Source organism: Benincasa hispida, chromosome 1 (assembly GCF_009727055.1).
Source record: "Benincasa hispida cultivar B227 chromosome 1, ASM972705v1, whole genome shotgun sequence".
Taxonomy (NCBI): Eukaryota; Viridiplantae; Streptophyta; class Magnoliopsida; order Cucurbitales; family Cucurbitaceae; genus Benincasa; species Benincasa hispida.
In genome coordinates this window covers 95179757-95189556 of record NC_052349.1, presented here as the reverse complement: position 1 = coordinate 95189556, position 9800 = coordinate 95179757, and the positions used below count along the sequence as shown (strand labels likewise).

The 9800-nt window shown below is 29.8% G+C and overlaps 1 protein-coding gene across 1 annotated transcript; it reads right to left on the bottom strand.

Annotated features, from left to right (window-relative positions):
- Nucleotides 1–237: 237 nt before the first annotated feature.
- LOC120073207 lies at nt 238–9046 on the bottom strand. Its single transcript, XM_039025914.1, has 8 exons — nt 8356–9046; nt 7097–7390; nt 3221–3279; nt 3080–3116; nt 2918–2989; nt 1826–1976; nt 1574–1705; nt 238–772 (listed from the first exon to the last, which is right to left on the bottom strand). Exons 1-8 carry the CDS (start codon nt 8424–8426, stop codon nt 389–391), a joined length of 1200 nt encoding a protein of 399 aa, XP_038881842.1. The 5' UTR covers nt 8427–9046; the 3' UTR covers nt 238–388.
- Nucleotides 9047–9800: the final 754 nt, after the last annotated feature.

The following is a 9800-nucleotide window of genomic DNA, read 5'->3' as shown; positions in this document are numbered from 1 at the left end:
CTTTACGTCTATCTCAGATAAAACCTAAGAAAAAAAAATATTATTGAAATGCTCCTCCACCTTAAGATGGGAGTTTACAAAGTATATTTTGGTTATCTTGTCCATCAATGAATACATTATCATTTTATAGTAAGTTGTGTTTCCCTACTATGATTTACACAAAACCATAAGATTTTTAAAACCTAGATAAAGTAAAATTGTAACTTCTAAAGTCACCCAAACAAAATCAAAACCAACTAATATACATCGATATTTTGTATAATTTAGTCTATATACAAAATACAAATGCATTTTGCCTCTAACCCTAGACATACTCAGAGAACTCGCTTACGCGGGATTCTCGGATCACTGTTTGATTCTATCCTAAGGATATAAAAGCTATAAGATATCAATGATTAGCCATCTCCATCATCTTTGGAATTGAAGAATTGGGTTGTACTGATCCATCAAAATGGTGGAGTTTTTGGTCAATATTTGCCCTAATTGTCCAAATTAAAACCAAACACACCATAACAATTGAAACAAAAACCAAACCTGCCCAAACCATGCAGGCATATTTCTCCAAAGGCTTGCAATGGTCTTCTAAGATTTTGGAAAAGGCATCTTTCACTGTTTGGCATTCCACAAGGCTTTCCATTCCTGGATACACATTGAGGAAATCTTGTATTGAGTTTGTGTAAGCTTCCACTGTTTTGTACTCAAAGTTTGACATGAATTGCCCATTCTCACACCCCCCATTGCTTTCATCAGAACATGTGAGTAGTTTTAGCACCTGAAAGAATGATGATATCATGTCGATAAAGATCCGTGTCGATGGAAATATGTCGGTATATTCCGAAGAGTAGATGGAAGAGATCTGATCACTAAGACCCTATTTGGTATTCATTTGATTTTTGAAAATTAAGCTTATAAATACTACTTTCCCCTCATAATTTTATTATCCAGTTTCTACTAATGTCTTCAAAAACCAAACCAAGTTTTGAAAGCTAGAAAAAATTGTTTGTGAAAAATTGTTTTTGTTTTTAGAATTTTACTAGAAATTCAACGTGTTGCTTTGACCATTGGAAAATTGGGAGAGAACAAACATAAATTTCACAAACATGAAACTAAAAACAAAATTGTTATCGAATGAAGCCTAACATTACTTTCACGTAAGAGATCTCATTTGATAATTATTTAATTTTTTAAAACCAAGCTTATAATAAATTACTTCCATATAAAAGTTTTGATTGAAATATTTCTTTAAGAAATAAGAAAAATCGTAATAAAGAAATAGTAAGAAAATAAACGAACATAATTTTCAAAAACAGAAAACCAAAACAAATGGGACTCAACGACTCAACTTTAAAAACCAACTTTAAGTTTTGAATCTTCCCACATCCTCGTATATTATTGAACTCTAAAAAAAGGGGTTAGACCTAGCTAGTCACATGGTCTCAATTTAGTATGAAAACATAAGGACAACGTTGTTATTTTCAGGGAAACGATCTCTTGGATGTTATTTAAAAGTAAAACAATACGGGTTTATACTTAAAGTGAACAAAAATAACGTCGTACGTCCTAACATATTTACCTTGGGGATGTCTCCGATATGAATCGTGTTTGCTGCACAGTTTTGAGGTTGGTATTCATAATATGGAGGTTGTGAGAAAGGATTGCAAACCAGAGCAATGTCTGGATATGATACTGAAATTTGTGTATTAACCTGAAAAAAATGAAATAAAGTAAAAAGGTTAAATTTGTGTAGTTGACCCAACTCTGATATGTAAGCTTTTAATGATGAATGCAGATTAACAAAATGTAAAAAAATATATGTAAATATTACCTGATTAACAAGATCATAAATCTCTGAACTTACATCAGTGAGAACTGATTTTGCAGTTAGAAGTTGCTCACATGGGAGAATAGAGCTCAAGCTATTGTTGTTGGGATTTTCTTGAAACATTTCAAGAGCTGTGCAAGTGTCACTTGAGAAGCTGAAATCAGACCAAAATCAATCTTTTTTTTAGTTTTTAATTTTTCGAAATTTGTGTTTGTTTTCTTGCTGTAATGACTCAAATTCTAAAAACAGTAATAAGTTTTGAAAAGCTATTTTTTTAGTTTTCAAAACTTGGATCACGAGTCACTCTTTCTAGCTCTATGTTGTCCCCAATCGACTACTGCTCTAAGCTCTGTTGAGGATGCTAGTTGGCTAGTCCCCCTAGCTTCTTCCTGTGAATGTTGATGCATCTTTCGTTGATGGTGATGTGGGTTTAGATGTTATTGATCATGATTCTAATGTTCTACCATGATGCCTACGAAAAGTCACAAATTTGCTGAATCAGTTGCTCTATATGAAGGCATCTCCAGAGCTTTTGAAGTTGGCATCTCTCCTCTTCAAGTAGAAGAAGATTTCATTATCATTTGGAATCTATTAATTAAATGGGAAAAATTAAATATGCTAATGAGGTTCTGCCTTTTATTGATTCCTTCCTTGACTTGCAACATCATGGTTCAATCCACGGCTTCCTCCATGTCACTTGCAGTTTTAACTTAGTCACTCATCAGTTGGCTTCCTATATTCCTAAACATCAATTCTCGACAATTTGCCTTCAAAATCATCCACTGTGACTGATTTATTCTCTTATTTCTCATTATCTTCATCTTTAACTTTGGGTATATTTGGTTTAACATTTTAAGTTTTTAATTTTGAAAATAAGTCATTTTTTTAAAAGCTCAAGGTACTTGACAACTATTCAAAACAGCTTTTGAAACACTTTAAGAGTATATTTTAAACAATTTTTATCAAAAAATTTAAATAATGATGACTTTTAAAAAACATTTTTTTTCTCTAATCAATATAAACGTCCTCTTTGTTTGTTCTTAAAAAAACAAACAAACGAAAAGAAATTAAGTTCAAAGAGAGGGAGAGAGTTACTTGTTCAAGAAAAGGTACAAGCCAAAGAAGATCCAACAGAGAACTGTGAGAAACCAGCAGTGGAGAATGAAACTGAAAGAAAAAAAAAAAAAATCAAAATTTTAAGGATGTTTTTGTTATGTTTTGTGAGAAAATTATGAGCATTGAGGGGGAAATACTTACAGGTGAAATAATCTTTGTAATCTGAGAATCCCAAATACTGTAAATAAAACAAACAAACAAATATCAACAAAATTGAATTCTTGGACAATGCTAAATAATAGCTTTGTTTAATACATTTAAGCAGAAACCACACAGACTCACCAGACATTGCAATTACAGCTCCCAAGTTCAAAGAAATTGTAACCATGGTCACTATGTACCTGCAAAACCATACACACATCCCCTTTCAATACATATAATCAAATTCCGAAACGGCTTCCTTATTTGGTCTCGTGTCTGATAAGTAAGTGTCTAATATCTCTCTAAACTTTCAATTCTGTATTTAGTACAATTTTTAGTTTTAAGAATATCTTCTAACACACATTCGTAAACTTTTAACAAGTGTTTGATCTAAAGCGTTGAGTAGGAGTGAAGTTGTTAAATTTACTCTTGTTTGACCCAAGAAGCTCTTATGCCTCGGGACAAAAAAAAACATCGATTTCACGTCTTATTGACTTCTTACATTGTGAACCCCAAGGCTAAACAACTCTCCAAACTTCACAACTCTCTAGGCTTAACAATCCTAAATCTTAGACGTTTGGGCCTCTAACTTGTCTTGGGTGGAGTGGCTAGTAGCCCACTCAATGTTTGTGTCCTTTATTATAATAGTTTAAGTTCCCAATTATCATAACTCATCACATTTAACTATGGTAAAACTATTTGAAAATCCTCATTGTTTACAATGCTCAATATTTTGTAATCTAAACTAAAATAGTTGGCATCCCAAACACAGATTATTATAACCCAAACTAAAATAGTTCGCACTCCAAATATATACTATTATGATTCACAAATTATAACAATCAACGATATAAAAACCAACTCAACACCTTCAACCGCCTTAAAGATCTATTATATAAATGTTGGATATATATAGTGAAAAAAAATGAAAGTTTGGTGAAGATTTGAAATATAAAATAAATTTAATTATATAGATTAAATTCATCGTTTAGAAACTTTCAAGTTAAATTGAAACTTCAAATTGAAATGATGTTTCATATACAAATTTAATATGTATAAAAGTTAAATTTGTAGTTTTTTCAATTTGAATGAGTAATGTTTTATTTCTGTTAAGTAACAATTCAACTAAGTTAAATTTGACAAATGTTTCAATTTTTGTATTTATTTGATTTTATTTTTTTATTTGAAGAGTTACCAATTTGCTAGCCTATAAATATATAGCAACTTGGTACTTCATTTGTAGTAGCTCATTCAAAAAGGAAGAGTTCTTTCATTTATTTCATTTCTTTCTTTCTTTCTTTTGTTCTTGAGTTGAGTTGAGAGTAAGTATCCAAATATCCAGTGACGAGGATAACATCTATAAGGATGTCAATTGCAATAGCAGCTTTACAAAATTTAGAAAAATACACCAAATAGATGTAAAGATTTCATTTTTAAATGGAGATTTAGATGAAGAAATTTATCACGAACAACCTGAAGGGTTTATTGTTAAAGGACTTGAAGACAAAGTTTGTAAACAGACTCTTTATGGGTTGAAACAAGCACCTAAACAATGGTGTGAAAAGTTTGATCACACTATGTTATCCAATGAATTTAAGATGAATGAGTGTGATAATTGTGTCTATGTTAAAACCATGGATCAAGAGTATGTCATTGTTTGCTTGTATGTGGATGATATGTTATAAATGTTATTGATTCCACTAAAAGGATGTTGAAATCAAACTTTGATATGAAAGACCTAAGTCTTACTGATATTATCTTTAGAATTCAAATAACAAGAAATCCAAGTGGAATACATACTTTCTCAATCTCATTATATGGAGAAAGTGTTGAAAAAATTTGATCATTTTGAGAGTAACCGACTGTTACTCCAATTGATCCAAATTGTAATTTGAAGAAAAATAACGAATGAAGGTGTGTCTTCTCTAGAATATTCTAGAGTTATCGGTAGCTTAATGTACATAATGAATTATACAAGACTTGATAATGTCTATTCAGTAGGAAGGTTTGTAAGATACTCCAGCAATCCTGGGGATGATTATTGGAATGCATTAGTCAGAGTTCTAAGGTACTTGAAGTACACTCTAGAGTATGGATTGCATTATATGAGGTATCCACATGTACTGAAAAAACTTTAATGATGCTAATTGGATTTCTGATAGTATGGAGATTAAATCAACCAATGGGTATTTTTTTTACCTTAGATGGAGCAGTTATATCATGGAAATCTTCAAAACAAACGTGTATAGCACGTTCACTATGGAATCAGAGCTTATAACTCTTGATAAAGTACGAGAAGAAGCTGAATAGCTTCAAAATTTTCTTGAAGATATTCCATTGTAGCCAAATCTTGTAAGTGTAATATGTATTTATTATGACAATTTAGTGACTTCTATGAGAGCCAAGAATAATGTTTATAATGGCAAGTCACAACATATTAGATGTGGGTATAATTCGATAAGGTCATTGCTCTCTAATGGAATAATTTTCATTGATTATGTGAAGTCAAAAGAGAATATTACATATTGTTTGACAAAAGGATTGTCAAGAGAGCAAGTCACATATACATCGAGAGAAATAAGGCTAAAGCCTATGAAATGAGTTATCTGGTGTTACCTGAGATCCCAAGATCTAGGTTCAATAGGCAAACTAGTTGGATAATTCATAGTTGACACACTAAGAAACTTATAGTTTCTTCCCATTTCTATGATGTTCTAGAGTGTGATCTGTTGATGTTAAGGTTATATTGATATATTGTTTTACAATAGGAGTAGTGACATGATGCTCTTAATCAATATTATCTATATGAGAGTAGAAGTGGGGTCGCTTCCATGAGAACTTTTCAAATGGCTTATGTTCTCTAAAACTCTCATGAATTCAAGATTTTGTCCAGGACCAAAATGGACATAAATGTATAGAACTTAAAGATACAAGATGAGCTATGTGTGATATTTGTTGTCTCTATTCACCAATAAGAATGACAGTTCTAGAGCTTAGTCTTACTATTTCTTCGGGAAATTCGATGGATATTCACTAAGGAAGGTTCAAGTTCACAAAACACCTCTTCTGATGCATAGCTTGTATATTTGCTCTCAACAGTTTTATTTGATTTTTCTCACTTTCTTTCATGTGGGGGATTGTTGGATAAATATATATAGTGAAAGAAAGTGAAAGTTTGGTAAAAATTTGAAACATAAAATGAATTTAATTGTGTAGTTTAAATTCATTGTTTAGAAAGTTTTAAATTAAATCGAAATTTCAAATTAAAATGATGTTCCATGTACAAATTTAATATGTATAAAAGTTAAATTTGTAGTTTTTTCAATTTGAATGAGTTATGTTTGATTTTTGTTAAGTAATAACTTAATTGAGTTAAATTTGACAAATGTTTCAATTTTTTTTTATTTATTTGATTTTATTTTGTAATTTGGGGAATTACCAAGTTGTTAATATATAAATAGCAACTTGGTTCTTCATTTATAGTATCCCATTCAAAAGAGAAGAGTTCTTTCATTTCTTTCTTTTGTTTTTGAGTTGAGTCGAGAGCAAGTATCCAAGAGTTCAGCCAGATCCAAGTAGTTCAAGGTTGCAATTCTACCTAGAGTTAGTCGTTGTATCCTGCTGAGATGATCGTTTTAGTCAGCTTGTAGTCCGTGCAAAGCAAATAATTCTCTTCATGACAGTGCTTACCAGAAGTGTGTCTCAACCACGTTTTGAGTCTCCAAAGGTTTTGAAGTTCTTTCAAGTTTTTGGTTATTTTCATATCTAAGCCTTGTTACTCTATCTGGCTTTCGTTTGAGCTTGAATATTATACATTAAGTGTATTGTTTATAGTAATTATGGTGTAATAAAGTTGTTAGTGTATTCAGTTCTATATATATCATTTTTTCTCAACAATAAATAATTTTAAAGTTTAGAGAGACTAAATAACTAGTAATTTAATCAAAATATTATAAGCTGAGGTGATCAAGAACATATTTGTATAATCTAAAGAAGAGGAATAAAGGTAGTACTTACATTATGTTGAGGCCTTTATGGATCAAAAGCCTGTTCTTATTGGCTTGCCATTGAATATTTGCAGCTTGAGCATCAAGTTCTTGAGAAGTAGAAGTCAAAGTTCCAGAAGTTTCTTCAATTCCATTTCCATATCCTCTAGAAGCTTCTAAGTTAGAAATCATGTCTTTCATAGCTGAAGTTGTGTTTTGAATAGTGTTTGATGCTCCATTGGCTGTCTCTATTATGATTTTCACTACACTCTTTGCCTCTCTATCAAATCTAGTGCTTCCTCCAATCACCACTCCACATCCCACACTGCCAAACACAAGCATTTTCCCAAACTTAAAATTCATCTAATCCGCTTATAACCCAAACTAAAATAATAATATATAATAATTTTAACAAAATAAAATGAATTAAAACTTTTGATCCCTAATTTTGATTGGTTGTGTTTATTTAATTCAATTATCACTCCAACTTTTGTTTTGTGATTCAATGTAGTCTCAATATTAATAACTTAAGATCTCGTTTAATAACCATTGGTTTTTTATTTCAGTTCTTTAAAATTATTCTTATTTTCTTTTAATTTCTTTACAATGGTCTTGCTTAAGGTAATATTTGAATTGATAACCAAATTCCATAAACAAAAACTTTTTCCGAACTTTTAAAACTTTGAATGAATTTTGAAAACATTGTAAGTAGACAACAAAATCAATAAAACTCAGTATGGTAAATGTATTTATAAACTAAAGTTTCAAAAATCAAATATGGTCATCAAATGAGTCTAAATGAGTAGCGTTATATTTATTGGATGATTTGGGATTAAATTCATAATAAAATATAAATGGAACAAATTGTTTATAATGGGAGATTTGAAATATCGACTTCAAAATCTAGTGTCCCTTCAACTATCTAAATTTGTTCTTGAAGTAAAACGGAAGCTACAACCTAGAAAATATGAAAGGTAAAGTGTCCATTTAGAAGATCTTTGTTGTATAATTTTCTCTGTCTTCTCCATTCTTTGTTTTCGTTTATTCTGAATTTTGCGTTTTTTGCTTTTATTTTGTATTCTTAACTCGTTATTTTTTCAAGTTCTAATAATTATAAGTAACTCTTGTTTTTTTTACATATAGATACTCTCATTTTTCTCTCATTATTAAATTATTATACTAATTTTCATCTGATTTGGTTTTGGATTAAAAAATACATATATATAACAAAACCAAATCGAACTGAACCGAAATTATATACAAAATCAAACATTCATATTAAAGACTTACATTGCCAAAATTGTGAAGAAAGCAGCCAAGAGAATGGTCCATAGGTAGAATTTCTGGCCAAAATGTGGCATTTTCTTCAGCTTTTCCTTTCCCCTTCCCTTTCCACAACATAGAATTGCTACCAAAAATCCTCCATATGCTATTCCACACACAAGCCATACCACTCCAATCCCATACCCTGCAGCTCCTGTGAATATTGTTGACTAAAACAAACAAGAAAATTTAAGGGAAAAAAAAAAGTCAACACCACGTCGGCTCGACGTTTCAAAAAAGTTTATAATCTAAAAAAAACCCGACCAATCTAAACTCATTTGAGTTAGGAACTAGAAAGAATTTCTAATACATCGATAGTATATAGAAATTTTCATATGACATTCATTCCTTGTTTGCCATGAAATAAAGATTTACGAATTAATGATGTGGGACTAATGAGATAGAAGTATTATGTATAATATCTAATAACGTCTATTGATGATGTACTTGAAATTTTTTTGAGTTGGGGGATTTTGGATAAGATTAGTCATTGAATTTTTAAGTTTGTGTCTAAAAGATTCCTTAATAACCTTATAAAATATCTAATATAGATCCTTGAAATTGACTTTTAAAAATGTCTTATAGGTGTTTTTGGATTTTCCAATTTTGTTTTTAAAAGGCCCTAAATATATTCTAACTTTTCAAAAATTAACTTTCTAATATATAATATATATAATATTGAGTTGTGTTTTTAATAGAATTGTATAGGATTACAAACTTCCAATTTTGTGTAGCAAATCTTCCAAGAGATGAAAAAATTTGTTTGATACAAAATTGAAAATTTAAAATACTTATCGGAGACAAAATTGAAATTTCTAACAGACTAAACTTAAAATATATTCTTAAAATTCAATGACTATATATATATATATTATATATCTTCTTTAAAGCTTTGAAGCCCAAATAGGCATGGCAAGAGACTAGACTAAACTTATAGCTTAATTAATCTATTAAAAATTAAAAATTCTCTCTTTTGTTTACAATTAAATGAATAGACATGTAACTAGCTATATTAGCTCCACTTCATCAATGTTAACTTTAGATTTTACAGATTTCTTTTTACCATCCAACTATTAATAAATAAATAATTTCTCAAATCTCTAGGGGTATAATTTGTCAAAAACATGAAGGAAATAATCCTATTAACTTATGAATAGTACCAAACCATCCATTTTTAAAATGATAATTAGTATTTTATCCATTAAATTATATTTAGATGTGAATACATTAAGTTACTAATTTGATTCAACGTTTAAAAAACAACTAAATAAATCCTCAAATAGCTAACTTGTCCTATTTCATTTTTAACTATAATAATCTCAAACTAACTCACAAAATATCTATCGTCCTAACAAAAGTTAAATTATTCAATATAGATCAAGTTTATATTCGAAATAGAGTTTCACAAATTT